This window comes from Pteropus vampyrus, unplaced genomic scaffold (assembly GCF_000151845.1).
Source record: "Pteropus vampyrus isolate Shadow unplaced genomic scaffold, Pvam_2.0 Scaffold25, whole genome shotgun sequence".
NCBI classification, from domain to species: domain Eukaryota; kingdom Metazoa; phylum Chordata; class Mammalia; order Chiroptera; family Pteropodidae; genus Pteropus; species Pteropus vampyrus.
In genome coordinates this window covers 8,159,167-8,185,408 of record NW_011888806.1, presented here as the reverse complement: position 1 = coordinate 8,185,408, position 26,242 = coordinate 8,159,167, and the positions used below count along the sequence as shown (strand labels likewise).

General features: G+C 33.3%; 1 protein-coding gene across 1 annotated transcript in view; it reads right to left on the bottom strand.

Moving 5' to 3' along the window:
* The window catches only part of FAM13A (family with sequence similarity 13 member A), a 247,805-nt gene that overhangs the window by 129,910 nt on the left and 91,653 nt on the right, over positions 1 to 26,242 (bottom strand). Inside the window, exon 6 of the mRNA XM_011356296.2 lies at positions 14,074 to 14,157. Coding sequence (XP_011354598.1) covers positions 14,074 to 14,157 — 84 coding nt within the window. The remainder of the gene's footprint in view (positions 1 to 14,073; positions 14,158 to 26,242) is intronic.

The following is a 26,242-nucleotide window of genomic DNA, read 5'->3' as shown; positions in this document are numbered from 1 at the left end:
ATAGACAAAGTTTATCAATGGTTTCTCATTTCGTTTTGGCAAAACTCCCAAATTCTTAATAGCCTAGGAGATCCTTCTTCAGCCTTATAGGAGGTACTTTGTTTCTCTCACTGGGCTTCAGCCTCCTACCAGTGGCCTCAATTCAGTTACCCTGCCCCAGGGCCTTCTCACATGCTCTTAAAATGTTTGGAATTCCACGTCCCACCCCCCTCCCCATTTCTTACCTATTCTCACTCATCATTGATTTTAAAACAAACAAACAAACAAACAAACAAACAAACAAACAACTTCCTTAAAGAGGCCTTCCCTGACACTCGAACTTAAATCAGGTACCCTTGTTATATGCTGTCAGTGCACTCTATTTTTCTTGCTAGCGATTTACACAATTTGCAACTAAATATTTGAGTATGGGTCAATGTTCCTCACTAGAGTGAAAACATCATGGACCAAGTTCATTATCGAAATGCTCAGCTTCTAGTTCAATGCCTGGCAGATGATACACAAGTATGTTGAAAAAATAAATTAATGCAGGCTAGATGTCTGTAAGACAAAGAGAAGAAATAATCAAAACAGAAACAACTCAGCATGAAATGACCAAAAGGACTAAAATGAGAAGGTAAACAAAATTCAGAATACATAAGAAATAAAATCACTATGGGCCCAGATGAAAAAGAACCAATTGCAATAATATGCATAATTTATATATTTACATTCTAAATTTACATGTCAATTTTCAAACCCTAAGATTAACTCTAAACTCACACCTCCGCAGTCTAAATTTATTTTTCTATCCTGAGCCTCTGATTGAAAGCAAATTATTTTTTTTTGTGCTTACTTCTTAAGGACACAATATTTTTGTTGGGAAAATAAACAGTAATGATTATAATTTAAACTAAAGGGGAAAACGGTTTGTGAAAAGTACAATATTATCATTCTGTGGTATGAATGAAATAGGGGAATAAAAACAACTTGGCCCAAAGTCAGACCAACATAATAATAATAAAAAAAAAAACATAATACAAAATTTTTCTTATTGGTAATTCTATTCTAAAATGTATTCAGTAAACCACAGGCAGATTAATCTTCTTAATATACACTTACCCTCTGGTCATGTCACTTCTTTACTTGCAAACATTCATTGTTGATATTTTTAACACATAATTAAGTCACACAGATACTGAAGAAAAATACTATGACTGCAATTGAGAATGGAATGTAATAGTCTACTGAATTGAATGATACTTCATAAAGAGGAAATGTAACAAATAGTAAGCCCATATACAGAAACACATGAAATTTCATTAGCAATAAAGTATGCGATTTAGGAAGGGGTCTTATTTTTAGTCCTTCTTGCTCATAAACAAGATTAAATTGTAACATCTAATGCTGATGATGTTGTGTGCAGTTGGTATTCTCATATTTTCCAGTGTTTGGATACATTTTTATAACTCTTTAGTAAAAATTTAATTTTGCAATAGGTTTCAAGGGCTATAAAAATATTTACACCTTTTGAACTAGTGACTCCATTTTTAGCAATTTACTCTGAGTAAATAATTCTAACTAAGAAATATTTAACCACATAGCATTTATAATATTGAAGAATATTATAATGCTGAAAACATCTCCAATACCACAATACGAGAAAGATCATCATTATTATGAAGCCTACAACATAGAAAATGCTTATAATAATACATTAAGGAAAAACAAAATAAAATTGCTAGTAATATTTAAATGTATTTTTCTCAAATACATTCACATACATGTAGGAAAAAGGCAAAATGTTATACATTAAAATGCTAACAGTGATTATATTAATAGAGGTAGAGAAGGGGGAGCTGGCTTTTGCTTCTTTGCTTTGCTGTTCTTTTTAAAAAATCTTTTGCAATGTTATCTGACTTTTATAATGAAGAAAGTTAACAACAACAAAAAAAAACCTTCAATGGCTCCGCACTATCTATTTAATAAGGTTTATGATTATCAATCTCCTGTTCAAAGTCGTCAATCTACCTCTACCTTCTCATTGGATCTAATTTTAAACTTTTCACCCTTGATACTGTATACAGCCCATAAGAAGGCCCAATGGTGATGCTCATTCATAGTTTATTTAGTCGAATGAACAATTTTTTTCTCTTTCTGAACATTTTCTGGCTCATTCCCTCCTGGAGAGTGATATATTTTAATTAAAACAATTTGGTGATTTTAAGAGAGTATATTTCAATAAGAAGACTGTTTAAAAGTAGTAATCTATTTAATTTGGAAACAAATTAGATGAAATCGATGGGGATACTATACTAGTAATTCTTTTCTTCTTGTAGACATAATTTACTTACTTTATTTTCTACTTACCATATGTCTCTTAAAATAGAAAACATAGTTGCTTCAATAAATCAATTTAAGGAGTCAATTTATACTCCATATCTAGAATTTTGTTTTCTTAAAATTTATTCCATTAATATTTGAGATATAAAGTAAACTTAAACATTCCAATACTCATTTTCAATATAATTACAAAGTAAAGCTAATGATTTAGGATTACAAGAATTAAGGCTGTATTTAGTGATTGCTTTAAGAGTCTTCTCTAGCATTTATAGAGCTATTTAATCCTATAAATTCTGGGTACAAGAGTCCCTAACAAACAAGTAGATTTTACATCTGCATCTGACAGCGTGGGATAATGAATAAATATGTTATCATAATGAGAAAAAAATCCAAATTTCTATGGCCTTATGATATGCAACTGAACATGTAATTTTCTACAGCATCAGCGAGCCACATTACATGTTAAGATGTTAATTTGTAGGGTACCCCACTAAACACTAAACGCTTATTACATTGAGAATTTGGTAGGCTAGGCTGATAGAGTCTTATATTCCAAAAGTTTAGCTGACATACAGAATGGTTTTCAGAATGGCTGAGGAGAATAAGACGTGTGCAATTGGACGCCTTTACATACAAAACATGTTAATGTTAGTAACTGAGAAGAGCTGCTATCATCATGGAGAAAAATACACTATAAAAGTCACTATAAAATCAGTTCAGAGCTTTTACACTCAAGACTCTGAGGTATGAGTTAAGAAGTAAAATAAGAAAGATAACTTTCACTAAACCCTAAATTCTTACTTTATGTCTGAGACAGTATACCAATTATGTAAACATATCATCTTTAATTCTCACAACTTTTCTACAAAGGAGGTGTTATAACACAATATAGCATACGGGACTATGGAAATGGGAGGCACTATGAGGACAAAGAGTTTGACCTTTAGGATCAAATATATCTTATCTGTATAACCTTGGGAAAAGTAACTTGGGTCTCTATGCTTCCATTTTCTCATCTATAAAAAGAGGAAAATGAACTTATCGCTGTTCAATAAATATTGGTAAAGCTCCCTCCAGGCAGAACATAGGATTGTATTTCCTGTTCCCATTGTGGGACAACATGATTAGTTCTGGCCAATGAGTTATGAGCATAACTGATGGAGTTACTTCTGGGCCAGGGCATTTAACTGTCAGTGAAAGATCCTACAGAACTTTCTTTTTCTTCTGGCACAGTATCTGGCCACATTTGAGATGTGTTTCTCTGTCAGAAAAGGTCCTCAAGTGATCAGCATAAGCAGGGCACTCTTGTCAGTACAAACTGAACAGGCAGCATGAGTAGGAAATAAGTGTGTTTTTTTAAGGTCTTAAGATTCTGGGATTGCTTTTATTATTGAAGTATGACCAAGACTATAAGAACTGACAAAGGTAATTTCTAACCTATGCTATTGTATTTAATAAAGTAATACGAAAGTATTTTTTCAGTGTTTAGCAAACAGTAAATACTCAGTAAGTGATACCTATATGATTATTATGTTATCTCTCTTGTATAAATTAGAACACTGAGATCCAAAAATATTCTGTAATGTGCCTAAGGACACAGTACTATTAAGCAACAGAGGTGCTTTTGTAAGACTGTAAAGCCAGGGATATTTTTTATTAAAGTTACCATTCTCAAAGTCATCTGACCTTGCAAGAAAATAAAAACCTTCTAATAATTATTTTTGTATGTACCTTTTCTTTTTTGTCATTCTAAAACCCTCTCTCCACTGCAGAAAAATTTCCTTTTATTTTTAAAATGTTTTCTGTAAGTTTGCTATTTTAATAAATTTTGTGACACAGCATGAGAATCCTTATGTAAGTTTTCACAACAAAATCCCTCTACAGTTTGGCTACAGCCTATCTTTCAGAATTATCTTCTACTACTCCCTTTCATAAACCTCTCCATGCTTGTGTGGTTTATAAACTCTGATCAAAATAGAAGATGCTCATTTTCTCCTTCCAGTCTTTGCTTATGCCTTCCTCTGTCCATTCTCTAATTCTTCTTAAAAATTTGACTTAAATTCTATTTCTTTCACAAAGCTACTCTAATCAATTTAATATAGCACATATGGTACATTCAGTTTATTTGAAACAATATCACATGATTTTATAAGATAGCTGTGTACTGCAATAGCATAAAGCCTGGAAACTGCATTTCCCAGAATCCCTTCCCAGTAGAGTTCTGCTTAGTTACTTCTAATGAGAAATTCCCATGAGATCTGGGAGGTAGAAGAGAAGATGACCTACTTTGAGTATTATAACTGGCTCATGGAACTGACCGAAAGCAAACAGATCAGAAGCCAATTACGTTTTTATGTTTTTGAGGGAATTCACTGTCAACCCTCCTTGAACAACAACAAACCAACCAACCACTGCCACTACCATGAAAAAACATCAGTCCAGACTATAAAAAAGGTCTTCGCTGTTCAAGAGTTAAAACGATCCCTGAGTCATCAAACTTCCATGAACAGGAAGCAAGCTACAGTTAAAGACATGCTTACCATGCCCACTTCAAGGGGAGTAATGACAGGGAGGGGACTGTAAAAGGTGAAGGCAGTGGCCAGAGAGAAATCAGACAACGGAATTTTTCATGGAAAGCAGAATCCAAGCCTATCAAAGTACCTCCACTACTTCATGAGCACATGTGTGTGCATGTGTGTTGGAGTGTGATGGGATTTAGTGTACCAAATGGAGGGGGTGTGTGCGAGGAGGGACAGACAATTTTTCTTTTTATTTCATAGATTCTCAGACCAAGAGGAACCATGTCTAGACTTGATGGGGGTCCTGAGGTATCACCCAGAAATTCTGGAGCTTGTGCTGATTGTAATGACTGATTGGTCTTTGGATTTTCATCCCTGTGGAGGATTGAGTGTGTTTTCTGCATAGTAAGATAAATGAAAAAAACATATGGCAAACAGAAGAGTGATCTATGGCAACAACGTTAAATATCCACCAAATCCTATTTCATTTTCCTCTTCCTGGGCACACTGGAAAAATGCATTTTCCAGACTCCCATGAATGTTAATAAGTCCTGGAATGTGAGTAGAAGGGACAAGTGTTGCTTCTGTGCTCAGGAGGTTAAGTGCCTGTGAACTTCACATATGTTTTCTCTTCTTTTTTTCACTGCCGATATTAGAAGCCACATTCTTAAATGACACAGTTGAAAGACGGAAGTGGCCTATGGTCTGAATCGCTGCCTAGGGGCTTGCTGCCTAGGAATCCTACACTGCTTGTATCAGAATTTGAAAGGAGTGAGAAATAAACGTTTTGAATGAAGCCAAAACTATTATGGGGATGTTAGCATCAATGAGCTTGATCAGACTTTAGTCATAAGTGTAGGACTGGGAAAACCAGGGGAAATGGAACAGAAAGGTCAGGGAGATCTTTAGGGTTAGTGAAGAATCATGGCAACCAGTCTAAGATTTGGTTGTCTGCAAAACAGGAAGGCAAACCAAAAGGCAGAACTGAGATCAAAATGTTAGTCTAGCACATGTGATCTTTTAATTTAGCATATATATACATATATACATATCTATAGATAGATGGATTGATCAATCGATCTGGTCTCCTGCTCAACATAGTTCTTTGAGGTAAGAGGCAGTGGCTTTTCAACTTTGCACCCCTAGCACCTAGCATGGGATAGATGTGATAAAATGTCCAAATTCAGAGTGTCTAGCAGAGCAGGGCAGATATGCAAGAGGAGATGATTCAAGCTGGGGAAGGCCAGGGATCAGGTACCGAAACCCAGTCTTAGGAAGTTGGGTACTCAGGACTAGTGAGTCTGGGCTGGCTATGCCCTGGAACTGACTCCACAGAAGTGCTAATCTGGAGATATTCTTATAGAAGTCCTTCTATACCTTGATCAGGTATACTGCTTATAGAGTTTGGAGAGGTTAAATATAAAGACAGGGGTTAAATGAGTCAAATTATTAAGATTAAGAGATCAGGCAGGTACATCCAGATATACCCTTATATTTGTATTACTAAAATTACTACTTAACCCCATATTACTATTTTATAGTATATATGTATGTTGTAAAATATCACAGAACACAAGAAAATAATATTAGAATAATTAAACCTACCTGTCATTAATTCTAAAAAGATTCCAGAAACTCTTCAAATAGATTAGTAGTGACTCAAGAAACCAAATAATGTGCTTAGAAATATTTGAAATAAAAGATTAAGCCATATCTATTACTCTAAAAGATTTAGTCATATAACTGTAATGATAAATGAACATTTACTTTTTAAAATCTTATGCCACTAAGTATTGAAGATTTAGTTTTGCAAAGTGATTTCCCAAGATAATGGAAGAGGCAAAACAAACAAAAACAAAAACTCGGAATATTATCATCCAGCACCTATAGGAAAGATGATAAAATGTGGAGCATTTTCTATCTAGTGAAATAAACATTCATATACACAAACATGGGGGAAGAACAGCAGATGGGAAATTATATAAAGAAAAACTCAAAAGAGGCAAATCAGGAAAAGATACACATAAACCCCCAAATCTTAAATTCCAGATACAATTATGTGTTTAATAGTTATCGAACCCTTTCCAAAGAAAAAATGTACTATATTTGACCAGATTCTTACTAGAACAAGTTTTACACACACACACACACACACACACACACACACACACACACACACACACACACACAAACTCATTCACTACTTTCATATGGAATAGGAGAAAAAAAACTAATTCACTTATTTGTTTTCAAGTATTTATTGAGGGTTCGCTGTGTTTTCTGGCATTGTGAAAATATTACAAAAAAGAAAAAAAGAAAAAAAAGAAAGAAAAAGGAAAAAAGGAAAGAAAGTAGAAAATGACATGACCCTAAAAAAGAGTTCTCTAATGTAATGAAGGACACTCAATACATTAAAAGGGGCTTTTAGTAAATAGAGCAAATACACTCAGAAAAATTGATCTAAGCTTCAGTTATCATATCACATGGAAAACATATTTAAAATGTATGCTTATGGAGGAAAAGCTAACAGACATTAGGAAAAAAGGTCTGCCATATGAATAACATATAAAGAAAGAAATAACAAAAATCAGAGATCAATGAAACGAAACAAAGATATGATAAAGAATCAAAAAAATTAAAAGCTGGTTCTTTGAAAGGACTAATAAAATATACAAATATCTTGGAAGTCTAATCAAAAGCAAAAACAGGGAAGATCTCAGGTATTAGAAATAAAAAAAAAGTATATAACTACAAATTAAATAAATATTCTAAAAATAAGAGAAAACATTGAAATATTTTATGCTGATAAATTTAGTTAAAATAGACAATTTCTTAGAAAATATAACAATATAGCAAAGCTAATTAAGGAATAGAAAACATAAAGAGAACCATAAGCATTAAAGAAATTGATATTAATAGTTAAAAATCAACTTGTCAAAACAGATACAAAAAGCAAACATAACAAGCTTAAAAACAAACAAACCAATAAACCTCACCAGACAGATAGTTTTATAGGTTCATGTTCTGCCAAATATTGAAGGAACTGATAATCCTCATCTTAAACTGTTTCAGAGATTAGAAAAGAGACTCTTCTAAACTTGTTTTATTAGGCTCGCATAACCTTTATGCCAAAACATTTACGGATATGTAAATATGCAGATAAAATATATTATAAACATAGATGCAAAAGTACTAAACAAAATACCAGCTATCCAAATCTTACAAGGTATTTAAAAATATGAATCAAGGCCAAGTTCAGAACTGGTTTATTCCAGTGATGCAGTGTTGGTATAAGGTTAGAAAATCTATCACCATAATTCCCCACATAAAATAAAGTAGAAAATCATGTAGTTTTCTTAGAGGCAGAAGCACTTGCTAAAATTTAACATTCACTCAAGATAAAAACTCTTAGCAAAGTGTAAATATAGGGGAATCTCATTAAGCTTATAAAGCAGTGAATATCATAAATCTAATAAGTATATGTGCAACGATATATATATGAAAACAAATAGACACTATTCTACTTAAAGAAACAATTAAACAATGTATTCATTTTTGAGTATTAAGAGTCTTCCATGTGCCTGATATTGTGGAAAAAATTACAAAAAAAGGATGGCATGGTAATACTTAAAGGTCAAACGTAAAAACTTTCCCTTAAAATCAGGAAGCAACTCAAGGAAGCATGTTATCACTTCTATTTAACCTTATACTGGAAGACCTTGAAAACAGCACAAGAAAAAAGAAATTAAATGACAAAGGGTTTGAAAAGGAATAAACAATGCTCATTATTTCCTGATGACATGACTGCATCAAATAGTGGAACTAATGAGGATTTGGCAAGGTTTCTAAAGCTTTAAACAATAAAAATCAGTTTCGACACTATCAGCAAAAAGAAGACATAATAAGTATTCCATTTATAATGTCTACAAAACTGAGCTACCTAGGACATTTAAGAAGAAAATTATATATTTTTAAATGAAAACACATTAAAGAGGACCTAAGCAAATGAAGTTATGTGATCATCATTGACAGAATATCAATTCTCATAAAATTAATCTATCGATTCAATTCAAATTCTAACTAAAATTTTTCATGAAACTAGACAATATTCAACTATAAAAGCAAAGGACCAAGAATGACCAAGATAATTTTCAAGAAGGAAAACAAAGTTTAAGGAATTTGTCATACCAGATATCACTAAATGGTAATGACACAAGATAAACAAATAGATAAAACTATAATAGGGTCCAGAAAAAGATATAAAATTTTTGATTTATAATAGAAATGACAATTCAGAAAGTGGGGAAAAGATGAACTATTAAACAAATATGTTGAGTTGACTGATTTTCATATATGGTTTTAAATTTCTATTTGATGCTTTACATAGAATCCAATTTCAAATAGATTAAGATCTATACATATGCAAAGCAAAATTTAAAATTTTTGGAAAACAATGAAAAAGACTTTAATAATGTCAAGTTAGGTGAGGATTTCTTAAATAAGATGTAAAAAGCATGAAAACTGAAAACTGATGAATTTGAGTATATTAAAAACTTTTATACATTAAAAGTCCCTATATTCAATTTGAAAAGAAAACTAAAAAATTTGGGAGAAAGTATTTGGAACATATATAACTGACAAAAGCTAATTAACTCTTACAAATCATTAAGAAAAAGACCAACGACCCAATAGTAACCCAATGGCAATGATAAAACAGTACACAGATTAATGATCATAAATATGACCTAAATTTAATAAACATAAGAAAACATAATCACATGAAAAGCTGCCCATATGTATTAATTAGAATAGACTACATTATAGTGAAGGTACAAATTAACCTGGAAATCTCAGTGGCTTAACAGAGGTTTATTTCTCAGTCATGACACAGATGCAATGCAAATTGACAGGGGGCTATGCTCCACAAAAGGTACTAAAGGACCTATCTTCCACTGCCTAGTTGCTGTATTGCAACAAAGGACTGAAGAGTCACACGCAAATTTTTGAATTCTCTGCCCCTGAAGTGACACTTGTTACTTCTGCTCATAGCCTATAGGCCAGAAATAATAGGCTGGCCCCACTCAACTGCAATGGGGCTGGGAAATTCTGGAGAAACACATGGATAGTCATGAGTAATAAATATCTCTTCGACAATGAGAAATTAGAGAAATCCAAATTAAGGCAATAGCAAGATATAGCGCATACTCATTAGACTGGGAGGAACAAAAACTCTGATATTACCAAAGATTGGTGAGGATGAGAAAAATGGAAACAATTATACACAGTTGTTGAGCATGTAAACTGGTACGACATCCTAAGAGATTACTTATGCCTACTTATGACCCTACTTCCATAGGTATCATGGGAAAATTATTCATTTAAAAATGGTTTTTAATAGCAAAATATTGGAAATGGCCTAAATGTTGGAGACAACCTAAGTATTAGAAAACCTAGAATAATGACTAAATAAACTGTGGTATATTCTTACTGAAAGTGAATACGGATAGAGCATATTAAACAGAAAAACAAAGTTGCAGAAGGTGATGTACTATATTCTTTTTTTATATAAAATTTTAAAACCTGCAAAACTATTATACACACACACACACACACACACACACACACATATAATGGTTATATGTGTATGCAGTTAGCCAACAATAACACAGAAAATGATAAACACTAATTTTAAAACAGTGTTAACTTGAAGGAAGTATCATATGTTAGAGAGATAGTACACTAATAATAAAACTATTTATATCCATTAATTCTATTATAGGTAAAAAAAATCTAAGAAAAATAGTCTTCAGCATTCAAAAGTTATCCTTCATTAACATGTATGTAGTAGTGCTTTTTCTATTTATGATAAATTAAAAACGGTCCCAAATATTCAAACTGTCTAATTATATGACGACACATGAAATACAATGATTATTAGAAAATACACATTAAGTAGTTCGTATAGTGTCTGTCACTTGATCTTTGTTAGCCATCATAATCATTACTATTACTCCTCCTACTACTACTAAAAGCCAGCAGGCAAACTAGGTTGATGCATAAAAACACAGTGGAAATAATGTTAACCAGAAAAAAATAAAATACTAATTAGAATCAACACATTAAAGCAACATAAAATATATGCATGTCCATTAACAATGATTTTGAAATAGCTTGGAAATTTGGTCAAATTTAATGCTTAAAGTGACTCTATTAATTTGCATATTAAAAATTACATCGCCACTAAATTTTCTCAAAACTCTAGTTATTTTAAGTTTCTAGTTTACTTTGCTAATAATAAAAGCATAGGCGTTTAAAAAAACATGTAAGAAAATACAACTGTGACAACCTCATTATTGAAGAAAATATTCATAAATGATTCATGGACCCTGAAACCATTAACCTTTGAAAAGAAAAATAATTTAACAGTTGTTTCTATTACATAACTGTTTACTAGATAAATGCATTATCTTTATCACACATTTGATAGTTAATGACTTTACTAAAAGAAACATCTAGAAAAACATGATTAACCAAAACTATTATGTGTTTGTAATATTAATTTGTATTGGTACATTTTTATTCACTGATGAAAGTCAGGAAGGAAACAGATTATAGTTTATTTTACACCTTCATCCCAGCACCAAATGAATCTGATATTCTTCTTCATACAATGACCTGACTTTGAAATTTTTGCTGAGGTCAAGAACACAGCAATTGCACTGGGAAGTTTAGAGCATACATCAAGGGAAGAGAGAAATAAAGATAGTGTTCTTTCCTCAGTTCCCTAGATTCTCTTCAGGACAATGAATATGGATTATAAGGCTTATTTAGAGTCAGAGTATCTGTATTTGGTAGAAAAAAGACTTTGTCTCCTCTCCTTGTCATGATTGTACTAGGTTCAAGGAACGGTGTCTATGTTCTACACTTCTTTAAAAATGTATTTGATGTTCTCTTCAGTATCATCTATTCCAATCATTTGTTTGCATATGTAGTCTATATATAGTAGGGGCGTGCAAGGATATATAGCTATATCCTTGAGCTAGCAGAGCTGCTGATCATTGCTCATCCAGGAAGTGTCATGGCACTGTGTAATGGAGGTTATCATTTTTTCAGCTTGGACTCAAGTCAAGAAGAGGCATTCCTACCTAAGGAAGAGAAATATAATCCTCATTGCCTAAGAGCAGAGACAACAGCTGGCAGAGGAAACATACATGGGGATAGTTGGCTTAGACTAGAAATACATCTCCAGAGCCAATGGATATATGCCATTTCTGGATTACCATTTTATATTTATAGCCATGTAGGGACCAGAAATATTAAGCTGTCCAAGGCAAATACTGCTGTAACTGGAGATGTCTGAGAAAGACAGCTATGGAGGCCAAATGGAGTTACATTAATACCAAGGATACACATCATTCTCATAGTTCTCTAAGTTGCTCTAGAAAGGACACACCAACTGTATTTTAAAGGTGTTCTCAGCTTTAGCTTTCAAAGATCAACTAAAGAAAAACAAATCTCAAGAACAAATCTAGGTGAAAGAGTTAGTGCCTTATAATCTCTTATAGCTCACAAGCTCTTGTGTTTGTCTCATTTCTGGGGTTTGAAATTACAAAGAGTTTAATCACCCCTAAACTAAGCAGAAAGTAGTTTGCTCAAGTAAACTTAGATTTGCTCATGTAAGGCCACAAAGAAGCTAAAGTTACAAACCAAGTCTTAACCAATGAAGTAATTTCTCTATTGAATTTGTTTGGTCATGAACCATATAGTTAAGGCTGATAGAGAATATTAATGCATACTAATTATTGATTCTGTATATGCCTGAAATATTCCAAATGGCATTAATTTCATAAGAGTAATAAATCCCTTCAAACAATTTTTATGACAGGCTTCAAGATTATCTTTTATTTAGGAAGTGATTTATCTAGGGTCTCTTTACTTAAAAGTAGTTATACAAATACATATGGAGTTAAAAAGCAAATGTTACCTAAAATTTTCTTCAAATTCTACATTTTCCCAATGCATTTGTTTGATGAATATATTTTTGACACTGAAATTTATTTATTACACATTTTAATTAATTATATGTAAATTTACACAAATATTTCATTGAAAAAGATACAAAAAAAATAGTGTGAATCTGGAAAGGAAAGCATGATAGTTTAAATAACTAGGAAAAAATCAAGGTGGAATAAGTTTTATAAAGAAAAATGTTTTTCTTTTTAAAATAAAAAGACTCTTACCATTAAGAAGACAATAAGTAATGGCTCAATACTACCCTTGATTTGCTTTTAAAAATAAAGCCACAATTATTTTTATTGTAACTGGAGATTGAAATTAGGGACTAGAATTCTTTTAAACTTTGCTTATAATGGACTCAAGGAAGTCTGAAGAACATTTGTCATAGAACTGAAAAAAAAAATAGCTCTATAAATGTCACAGTGGCCTGTTAGGAATATTATATTTACTCAGTTAGGAATATTATATTTACTCAGTAAATTTACTCAGTAAAAAAAAAAAAGAGAGGATTAAAGATTAGGAAAAGGGGCTCTAAAACAAATGCAGTCACTTTTCTGGTTGGACAAATGAACAAATTCTCATGATAAAGGAGTTTTTCTTTATACTGGCAAAACAATTATGTGCACTTTGGATTTTTCTTAATAAGGAAAACAAAATTTTACACATTAGACCCTTTATTCTGTCATATGTATGATAGCTCTTATTATTTCTTATTAAAATTGACAAATACTTTCCATTGATTATGTGTTATTTTTATGATTTTGAAAATATATTTTAAACAATTATAAATTATTTAATAATAAATTTTAAATAAAAATTATATTTTATAATTATGAAACATCAATAAAGTGATTTCTATTTAAAAAAATTATCGTTGTACATTTTTTTTCACCTCTCAAAGTAACCTAGAAAAGATTTAGTACACTTAACTATTACCTTTGCTATAGGATGGAAATAATTCTGATGGAGCAGAAGTAAGACCACTATCAAAAAAACAACACTTTCTGTTAAATAATAGGAGTATCTTGACAAATTTTGGAAGAATATAACCTTGTATTAAATGTACTAAATAAAAAGTGCTTTTCATACCATCAGGTCCAAAAAAGAAAAAAAAAAAGGTTGAGGGAAATGCAAGCAAAAGAACATGGAAACATGAGAACATAAAGAGCCTTGCTAAGCATTTCATGAGGAAGCCTAAAGAGCAGACGTAACTTACCTTGGTTTTTGGAGATGTTTTTTGCACATCTCTTTCTACGTCTTTTGTTAGAAGGATGGGTAAGGAGTTCTTACAGCTGGCCTCCTATAAAACAAGTATAAAAGAAACATTAGAGACTAAAGAATATTACCCCAGTCAGAAATTACAATATAGTGAAAAGTAAATTTTTCAGGGAGACAAAAAACATTTCTGGATTGAGTTGTTCATATCAGAAATTAATGAGAATGTAGTAAAGAGTCAAAACATTTCCTTTCTTATTTTTCACATGCAACAGTGAAGTAAGATAAGATAGTGATAGAGTAGGTGCGGGACATACAAGACATATATATTCAGTGATGACCATTAAAAATCTCATCTACATTATCATGTCACTTACACATCCACAGATAGCTTGCTTACTTCTTTGGACAACTGGATAGTTAATTCTCTAAGATATCAACCACTACACACAGAGTTGACAACTTTCTCCACAGTATTTTACAAATGGGTTCTGATTCTGTAAATATTTTATCTTAAGCAAATTCTTTCAGATAGTTCAGCAAACAACTATTAAATAGTGATATTTTCATACCAACATCCTGAGGAGAATATCTGAGTATTTGTTTCAAAAATTATGAAGCTTTTGTTATAAGGTTCACACCAAAAATATTACTTGCAAAAATAATAGCAGAAATTACAAGGAAGCAGCTTACATAGAATTGGATATATTTACTTTTTATTTTTACAATAACAAATAATGATGATGTTGTCATCCATGATAGGTTTTCCGTGGATGAATCTATCTCCAAGTTGAGAGAGCAAAAATATATGAGGAAGATTACAGACAACAATAAAGAGAAGGAGAAAACAAAATTTCTTTCACTTGCTCCACAACCTTCACCTCTACATCCCATTCCTCCATCATGACTACCATTCAATCATCTAAATTATCGGTCTTTTCTTCCAGTTAACTTAATAATTAACTATAACCTTTTTTAAAAATTGTAGTCTACATACCTTTTAACATTACTAAAATTTGCTGGAATTATATTTCTTTCTAAAGGGAAGGGTATATTATTAGGATAAAATGTTCCTAAAGAAGAGAAAAATACTACTAGTAGATATTTAGTGAATCATAGGAAGTGTTAGGCACTGTTCTAAAGACTCTGCATTCATAATGCCATTTCCTCCCCACCCAGTAGCCCTAAGAATTAGGTACTATTAGCATCGTTCTCCTTTTAACAATGAAAGCTTACAGAAATTAAGTAACTTGTCCAATATCACAAAGGACTCAAAGATGTTTCTATATAACTTTAAGGCCTGAGCTTTGATTACCTTTATATATGACTTCTCATCCAACATATTTGACATGTTAAATCATTAGGGTGTAAAGCCACAGCATTTTAAAGCCAAAACAAGTTTTAAAGATCAAAAATTGGTCTACTCCCCTGACCCCTAATTTTACAGATGAGGGACTTGGATTCTGAGGTGATGTGCCTAGGATCATACAGACAGTGGTGGAGTTGAGATTCATGCCTGGACCACAGGGCTATACATAGCACCTGTTCTCAGCTTTGTGCTAGGGAACAATATTCCCAGACTCAGAGGGAATCCAAGAGCCTGTTCTAAGCTGGAGGGTAGCTGTGGTGCTGCCAACACTCTCAGCTGCCTGTGGCCTCACGTACAGCCCTATGTAAGGACCCAAGGGTACATTTCTGAGGTTGCCAAATAACTGCATTCCAGTCCTCCCCTTTCCCACCAGTCACAACACCTGTTGGTGGTAAGCCACTTACTGGAAATAGTGAATGAACCCATTCCCACTTCTGACTCACTGTGAGAGGGATAAACTATATACAACATGACATTTAGAAGATCAAAGTGATTAACTGCATAATCCATTGGGCAGTTTGACTACACTTGGATAATATAATCATGCTTAATCCTTATACCCTTCTTTTTAAACTACTGGTACGTAAATGTTAGAATGTAATGAGAAGGAAAAAAGCTGACTCTTAAGAGAAGTTAATAGGAATAGCTGATCTTTGTTTATAACTGAGTGTTCATGAATGCCTATAATTCTTTCTTTCTTATGCACAAACTAAAAGTTATAATATTTCCTTAATACACCTAGTTTCCTACCCTGTCCCTGTGAATTAATGAGTATAAGGCTGATAGCTTTTCCCTAGAACACTCTGAAAGCATTTTCTGTAAACTTTTATCTGAAAATGTCACGTACATGAATTATATTTATTTTTTGTTTTATGACTTTCAGACAACAGAGACAAAGTAAGTTTAGTAGTCAGAGCACTGAACAAGGAGTCAGAAGAGATCTTGTTTCTCATCCTAGTTCTCCAACTGGCTGTAAGAACTTGGGCAAGCATTTTTACCTCTTGGACTTCTCCCTTAGTTCAAACATCTATAAAACAAAGGAATGAGATTAGGGAAGCTTCAAGAATTCTGTCTAGTTCTTAAATTTCAAGATTCTATGATCCTTCCAGGAAGAGGCAATATTTATTGACAAAAAGGTAAACCATCACCTGTTCTTAGTTGCATTCCCAATGCCCCAGCAGAATGCTGCAGAAATACTGGCATGCACCCACTCAGTGGGCAGTGAGCCAGGCGGCTCAAGAGTCACAAGGTATAGGGAACATTTCTTGTAAGGACAATATTATTCAGATTTCTGGAGAAAAATTAAATAATTCAACTGGTAACTTAAAAAGTAACTGGTAGTAACTTTATGTATTCTTTTACAACAGACATATTATGGACCTAAGTGAGAAATATTTTTAAGAAAAAACTTTTTTAAAGTTGTGCTTTTAAAAAGCCATTTACACATGTAGATATATACTTAAGAGAATGACAAATATGTTCACATGAAAACTTTTATGTGAATGCTCATAGCAGCATTATTCATAATAAGCAAATATGAAAACCCGAATGTCCATCGACTGATGAATGGATTAAAAAAATATAGTATATCGATACGATGGAATATTCAGCTATAAAAAGGAATGAAATACTAATACTTGCTAAACACATAGATTAACCTTGAAAACATCATGCTAAGTGAAAGAAATCAAACACAAAAGGGCACACTTTGTGTAATTCCACTTATATGAAATCTCCAGAATAGGCAAATAAGAACAGAGAGTAGATTAGTGGTTGCCAGGGGCTGGGAGCACTGGGGAATGGGCAGTGACTCCTGATGGCTCCAGTCTCTATGGAGTTTCTTCTTGGGGTGATAAAAATGTTCTAGAATTAGGTAATGATAATGGTTGTACAACTTTGTGAACATATTATGGTATGGGAATTATCTAAATTTTTAAAAAGCCATTTAAAGTCAGTCCTAGGGCAAAGGGAAGAGGCTCTGGGTTTGTGTTCGAACTCTTTCCTTAGAAGAACTTTGAAGAAGTTTGAAAGGGGAGTGTTTTGTGTTAAAACTATTTGTTAAACTACTTATGAGCATGAAAATAGACTTAAATATTAACCGAGTCCTATAATGCATTCCAATATTGGTCATTGGAGAATGGAATGATAAACGAATTAGATGTGGATATAATATATAGAGTGTATTCACATTTAAACATCTTGTCTACTTAAATGAGACTTGACTGAACTGATTGCTTAATCTAAAGACTTTTGTGCAACAACCAATTGCTTAAACTCACTGTGTCATTTCGGTATCATGAAAACACCAGTTAAAAATACAACTGGGAAGGAGAAAATATCTTGTTTGCCATGGCAAGGTTGGCCTTACAATTACTAATGACATTAAAAGATAGAAAAACAGTCACTGTTTCCTCAGACTAGCACACTAGCACACTCCTAGTCATTTACAGGTTTGTTCTCTTGCTTAATCCAGGTCTTTGTTCAGTTTTACTAGAGAGGATTCCCTCCTGGAACACTTTATTTAAATCATCATTGCTCTCCCCTCCTACTTGATGCTATCTCCCTATCTTTTTTGAATATTTCTTAACAGCCCTCCAGAATATTTATTGGTTTTAATTCTTTATTGTTCATCTCATCCTACTCTGTGAGAACATCAGTCTTGCTCAAGAATATATCTGCAGGGCCTAGAACAATGTTTGGCACATAGCTGGAGCTCAACTGTTATAGTGAATGAGTAAACCAAATAAATGAATAATATCCCTTTTCTAACCTTTCATAATCCCCATGTGCATTCCTCTTGCTTTTAATCCCCTCCTTAATCAGCTTACATTTCATGATTTTTCATTCCTTTGCTAAAGCACTTAATTTCCTTCCTCTCCTCCAGTCTTCAATCATTGTATTTATCTCGCAAAAAAAAGTACGACCTTGGATGAATCCAGCTATATGTGTCTTGTATGCACTGGGAACGACTGAAAGTGGCTGGAAAAATTATAGAATTGGTTGAATGTTACATATTATATTTATTACCATAAATCTTGAATAAACCCTCTTTAGTGCACAATTCTGCTATGTTTCTTTAGGAACTTGACTGTTCACTTTCCAAGATGATATTTCTTGTCTTCTCTGTTCTCAAACCCCCTTCCCTTCCATTTTCACTTCATATATCATTGGAAATCCAGAGACATTTGAGCAGAGGCTACTCACTGTTCCACCATCAAATTTATAAAACTCGCTGCAACCATTTCATCTTCTCCGTCTTCCCTCCAATTACAATGGAAGTTAAGACATCCTATCAAACAGCCATTCCCTCCATGCCCAACTCTATCTTATTTCCCCTCACTGGCTTAAGAACTGCACTCCTTCAATTATTCCCTCCCGCTCCCTTCCCACCAGACCATTTCCATTACTCATAAGCATGCTCTGTAATTATATCTTTTTTGTTTATTTTAAAACAGCACTTCCTTAATTTCACTTCTCTCACTAGCTATGGTCCCACTTTTTTTGCTTTCCTGTATAGCAAACTTCTTCAAAACAGCCGTCTTCACTCACTATCTCCATTTCTTCACCTTCAGTGTTCCAAAATCTGTTTTTTGTTACTTCTTCACAGAAAGTACTAAAAGCAGTCACTGCTTAGTCACCATCTTACCTGGCTTCTCGGCAATATCTGACCTAGGTGACTTCTTGTTTTTGAACTACTCTTTCTTCTATTAGCTGCCACAACATCACTGGTAGGGAAAAAAAAATTGCCTGCCTCAATGACCAACTCCACATTGTCTCCTTGACTGCTGCTTTTCCTCTATACAATAAAGTTACATGTCTATTGGTTATTGGTTTATTTTCTGTATCCTCTACTAAACGGATGTTCTATGAAGGCTCCTTTACTCACTACTATAACTACAATGCCACAGAAAAGTGCCTAGTATAATAGAAGCACATTAAACATGTGCTGAATAAATAAATGAATGAAGTCAGATTCAAGGGCTGATGCAGAGAAGTCTCCTTTTCCCAAATGATACAACGATCTCATCACACTTTCATGGCTTTGAAATACAACCAATATACTATTGACTGCCAAACTGTATCACTATCTTTGACATTTCTTCTGAGCTACTTATATTTAACTGCCTATTTGTCAACTCCACTTGATTGTCTATTAAGCACCTAAATTTAGTATGTCCAATCCTGAGCTTTTGATTTACCAGCAAAAAAAAAAGAAAAAAAGAAAAAAAAATCTGTCAGCATTTGATTTTCTTCCCCAGATTAGCAGATGGCACCTAGTTGCTTAAGCCAATGTTTTAGATATCTACCTTAATTCTTCCCTTTCCCATACCTCTCACCACCAAACCCACCAGCAAGTCCAATCAGCAGTTTCCAAAACGTCTAGGTACAGGGCCACCACAGTCATATCATCATTGTTCACCCTAATTACTTCAATCATCCTGCCTTCTACTAGCTTTGAATAGTCAGTCAGATGATGTCACTCCTCTATCAATGTCTTCTCAAGTATTCCTGAAATAAATCCAAACTCTACCATAACTTCCACAGCCCTGCATGATCCAGCTCTTGCCTATTTCTCTAACTTCGTCTTAGCATTTGCCCTCTCCATCGCTATGCCTCAGGCCACAATATCCTTCTTTCCTATTCTTCAAATACTCCAAGTCCCTTCCTGCTCTCAGGCATTTCCCCTTCATATTCCCTCTGCCTGGAATGTCTTTCCACCATTTCTTCAGCATGGCTGGTACATTCCCATCCTTCAGCTCCTATGTTACCTCCTCAGGGAGGTCTTCTTTAACAATCCTCTAAAGTGGCTCCTCTGACTATGCTCTTCTCTTCTTAACCTGCTTTATTTCAACCAGAGTACTTATTCTAATTTGTAATTAATGATTTTATTTTATATTTATTGTTTATTGTCTATTATCTATTATCCCCAGTTGACTTTAAGGTTCATGAGTGAAAGCATTTGATCAATGTATCCCCAGTAGGTATGTAATAAGTACCTGCTGAATGGATAAATAAAACCATGTTAACACCTACATTTCCCTTTCCTTGAGTATTAATCTCCAACCTTGAGTATTAATCTTAAAGAAATGTGATGGATCTCCATGATATTGGGAATCAGATAATGCATTTTATTATTACCTGAGTAATATCATGATGCATGAGGGTTGGTGGGAAAGAAGCTGTTATTATGACAGGGAGGAGCAGTCAGACAGCTGGTCTGGTGTGCTGGGGTCAAACCCACAAAAGGTGTTTTGGTTGAATTTAGTGACTTGGAGAGCAGATGATAGCAATACTGACATAATTACAAGTTGAGGTAGCAATGCTGAAATAATCACAAGCTGAGTATCAACCCATGCCTAAGGCTTCCTCTGCATACAACCGGATCCAATAAATGTGACTGGCAGATTACAAACCACTCTTTACAATACCATAAAACTCTCCTCTGTAATCCATCTGTATTTGCAAAATGAGTCTTAATTTGACTGACTGTAAAAGAAGTGTTTTCTTAAAACTCAAAAGCAATATATTTTTACATAAATGAAGGGAACAAATTGAATTAAGAAATAACATTTAATAGATCTTCACTATATATACCTTAAAATTTATAATTCTCACGCTTAGAAATGGAGGTGAAAAGTAGTCACATTCTGGACATATTTTGAATTCATTTTATACTTTATAAACTGCAATTATAATATTCATAGGTATAATCTTTATTGCCTTTAAGTGTATTAAAAATTGCTTTACAAAGAACTGTAACCTGTCATTTCCATTTAAAGATACTTTTTTCAAGTATCAATTAGATATCCTGTCATACCAGGAAGGCAAAGATCAAGAACTAAGAACAGGTGAAGCCAGTTTATCCCAGTGGCAGCTCCTTGAACAGACAGTCCTGCTATTACACTGCAGGCTTCCCAGAACCTCACAGCTGCCCAGGTTCATGTCCTTTGGGAAGTCTGGATGTCAGCTCTACTTGCTTTCTATTTTCTAGCTTTATTAAGACATAATTTTGACAACTAAAAATTGTATATATAAGGTGTACAATTTGATGTTTTGATATACATAATCACTGTGAAATAATTATTAAATCAAGCTAATTAACATTTATCACCTCGCATAATTTTCCACTTTTTTGTGTGTTGAGAACACTTAAGATGTACATTCTTAGCAATTTTCAGGTATACAATACAGTTGTTTAACTACAGTTACATTGCTGTACATTAGATCTCTAAAACTTACTTTATAAAACTGAAACTTTGTACCTCTTGACCAACATCTCTCCATTTCTCCCTCTGCTGGTCCCTGTGAATCATTAATCTATTTTCTGCTTCCATGAGTTCAACTTTTTTTAGATTCCACATATAGGTGAGATCATGCAGTATTTGTCTTTCCATGTCTGGATTAATTCACTTAGCATAACATCCTCCAGGTTCATCTATGTTGTTGCAAATGATAGAATTTCCTTCTTTTTTATGGCTGAATGATATTCCTGTGTGTTTGTGTGCGTGTGTGTGTGTGTGTGTGTGTGTGTACCATAAATACCATATTTTCTTTATCCATTCATCTGACAATGGATATTTAAGTTTCCATATCTTGGCTATTGTGAATAATGCTACAGTGAACACAGGAGTGCACAATCCCTTTGAGACACTAATTTCCTTTGGATACATATCCAGAAGTGGTATTGCTGGATCATACAGTAATTCTATTTTTTGTTTTTTTGAGAAATCTCACTGTTTTTCATAATGGCTGAACCAATTTACCTTTCCACCAACAGTGTACAAGAGTTCTCTTTTCTCCACATCCTCACCAACACTTGCTATCTCATCTTTTTGATATAGGCATTCTATATTCTAATAGGTGTGGTATCTTGTTGTTTTGATTTGCAGTTCCCTGATCATTAGTAACGATGAACACCTTTTCATGTACCTGTTGGCCATCTGTATGTCTCTCCTTAGGAAAAATGTCTATTTGGGTCCTTTGCCCATTTTTAAATCAGGTTGTCTTTTTGCTATAGAGTTGTATGAGTTCCTTGTATATCTGGATATTAATCTCTTATCGGCTATGCTGTTTGCAAATATTTTCTCCCATTCTGTAGGTTTTTTCATTTTGATTTCCTTTGCTGCGTAAAAGCTTTTCAGTTCAAGGTAGTCCCACTTATTTTTGCTTTTGTTGACTGTGCTTTTGCTGTCAAATAAAAAAAATCATTGCCAAGACCAATGATATGGAGTTTTTCCCCTATATTTTCTTCTAAGAGTTTTACAGTGTCAGATTTTACATTTAAGTCTAATTAATTTTTATGAACAAGGTAAAATATAGATCCAATTTTATTTTTTGCATATGGATATCTAGTTTCCCTAGCAGATTATCTTTTCTATGTGTTCCTGGAATCATTGTGGAAGATCAGTTGACTGCATGGATTTATATCTAGACTCTCTATTCCATTCCATTAGTCTATATATCTGTTTTTATGCCAGTACCATACTGTTTTGATTACTATAGCTTTTCTAGAATATTTCCTGTTTACCTCCAGATTTGTTTTTCTTGCTTAAGATTTCTTTGGTTATTTGGGAGTTTTTGAGGTATAAAACTTAGGATTGTTTTTACTATTTCTGTAAAAAATGTCATTATGATTTGGTAGGGATTGCACTGAATTTGTGGATCATGCTGGGCAGTATGCACATTTTAACAATAGTAATTCTTTTAATCCATGAACATGGGATGTCTTTGCATTTATCAGTGTGTTTCTTTCATCAATGTTTTATAATTTTTAGTGTGCAAGTCTTTCCACTTTTTGGTTAGTTTATTCCTTAGTATTTTATTATTTTTGTTGTTATGTTAATGGGATGTTTTCTTAATTTCCTTTTCAGATAGTTTGTTATTTGTGTATAAAAACATGACTAATTTTTATATGATGATTTTATATCCTGCAACTTCACTGAATTTATTTATTAGTCCTAACAGCTTTTTGGTGCAGTTTTTAGGATTTTTCTTTATATAGTATCATGTCATCTACAGGTACAATTTAAATTCTACCTTACCAGTTTGAGTCTTTCCAATATATTCAACTTAGGTTTTGTAACAGAGGTAATTCTTTCTGTACACTATGCCATGTCCTCAGGTTTTCTATGTCTTCTCTTTTAGGCACGAGGAAAATGACATTTCCAGCCTCACAGTTAGGTTGGGAGACAATGATTGAACCCGTTCATTGGAATGTGAGCAAAAGTGTTATAAAGCCACTTGTAGGTGTGGTCATAAAATTATTCCATATTATTCTCAACCCCCTTTTACCTGCTGGGGCAACCTTGGAGGATGGTTGGTGCAAATTAGAGTAGAACTGCTCAACTCATTAGACTAGGAAGTAAGTGAGAAATAAACTTTGATTGTTGTAAGCCACTAAGATTTCAGAACTTTTTACAGAAATGTTTATTAATTAGTTTGACACCATTTTTTCTAGACATAATTATAACGTATTCACACTGCATTTGTTTAAATTATATAGGTACCATAAAAATTGGCATAAGTAGTTTTGGCAACATATGCAATTGACTCTTGGTTAGCATAGTAATGAACAAGTATATAAGAGAATAGCCTATTAGCCTCAAACCCTCAGAGTTACCATGGACAGCAGTTAGTATGTTTTAAAGGCAAATGCAAAGAATTAATCAGGCATATTAATTAGGTGAGTTCTGTTAAGCAAAATTTATTGTATACTCTAGAAATGTGAACCATTATTAAAACCCAGAATAGTTACTATGACGTTCCTGAAATAACTTTGAGTTAACTTTTATTTAGACATTCATAGTATAATTCCATGGACATTTTTGAGCAAATATAAGGAAATAGAATAAATGCTTTGGAAGATATAAGAATGTATGAGTTACTCCACAACTGTTAGAGAAAAGCCAGTGCATAAATAAACATGAGATATACTCTTATCCTTGAAGAACTTAAAATGCAATACAAGAGAAAAAACAGAATGTGAAATTTGTTCCTAAGACAGAATGTGAAACTTATTCTAATACAAGAAAAAAGTGCCCTAATACAACAGAGGAGATTATTTGTACCTGGAGGATGAGAGAGGGCTTCATAGAGGGGATTTTGTGATGAATCTGTGATGTCTTAGTTGGACTCTCACTCACTCAGACAGAAGTAGACCCTACAACAAGGATTGAGGGCAAGTAGTCTACCTGGCTGTTTTAGCAGGGGAGTAGTCTACCTGGCTGATAATAGAGGGAGAAGGTAGACAGTAAGGGGTGTCATTAAACTGCCAGAGCTACTACAGTGGTTCTGAAGATTCAACTTAGGCGAAAGCTCTAGAAAACACTGTAAAACACATACTCCAGAATTACTTCAATCAAGCAATAACGGAGCTGGAAATTTATATCCCATATTTCTTAGTTACTGGTTAAGGGGCTAGCCCTGGAGGAGTATTCTTTTCTAGGCACCTCTAGACCACAGAAATATAAGTTCTATTCCTAGGAGGCCAACTGAAGAAAACAGCAGAAATTCAGTTCTAAAACAACTACCAGTGATCTCTGAAAATTCACAAATATTCACTTGCTCAGTGAATATTTACTCAGTTCCTCTATCTGCCAAATACATACACTGTAACAATTTAAAGTAAGCAAGTTCTGAGGTTCCAAAATATTGCCATCTCACTGTAAGTATTTTAAAGGTTACATAGCATAATGATGTTTTCATAACCAAAGCAATTTAGTCTGTCTTCCCTTAAATATTCCTCATAATAGGAATATTATTATAAAAGAAATTTAACACCGGGTAGATATATCTAATCCAATGATCCCTGAGCAGACAATACTCTAGTGTTTATCTGTAAGTACTGTACAACACAAAACATCTGGAGAGAAGAAATTAACAGCTATCTGAATTGTAAACATGTGGCAATAATCTAAAAACTGGGGCCATAAAAATATCTTGAGCTAAACAGTAACATTTAATAGTACTTTTATTACTTAATGCTTTATACTTATCACTAATCTAATCAGTTTCCATTTGAGAAAGTGCCTACTTGAGTCATACAAGCAAATGACATTCTATCATACTACTTTATTTTTGCTTTTCTTAAACATCAATTAGTATTTTTTAACCTTCAAACTCAAAGCCAATCTAAAAGGTAAAGCTCACTAACTAAAGAAAAGTTCTATATGAAAGAATGAGCAAGTGAATTTTAATTTAGTGCTACTTCTAAGTTCCTAGGTGCTCAAAATCATAACATATAGAAAAGTTAGTACAAGTTAGTCATTCCGTGTAAGTTAACCAACACAAAGAGAAAAAACAGCCAAATCACAAAGTATCAAACAACGAAATAAAAACCAAAACATTTTTTCCTATTATGACTCCACTGCTACCCAGTTTGGAACATTCTTGAGGGGCTATAGAAGAGGCCAGGAGTAGTGACAGCACATAGGACTTGAATCAGAAGAACACAATTCAAGTATTTCCCTGACACTCAATTGCAAAAATACATATTGAATGAATAAATGTATAAATGTTCATGGCACCAATATTCCAATTTAAAACTAGGATTTTGGTTATTTCTATACTTGGTTTGTAATTAATACTTTGAGTTCAAAACCCAGCTTTGTCAGTTACTGCTGTTGACCCTGAATAATATATTCCTTGGGTTCCTCATCTGCTTCACTGGGTTGCTGTGAGCAGTAAATGAGCTCACATGTATAGAACTTAGCAAAATATCTGGCACTTCTCCCATTTGCCCCTCTGTTCCTACACTGATTTTGTTTATGTGCTGAAGACTGCAAATTCTCTTACAGACAGG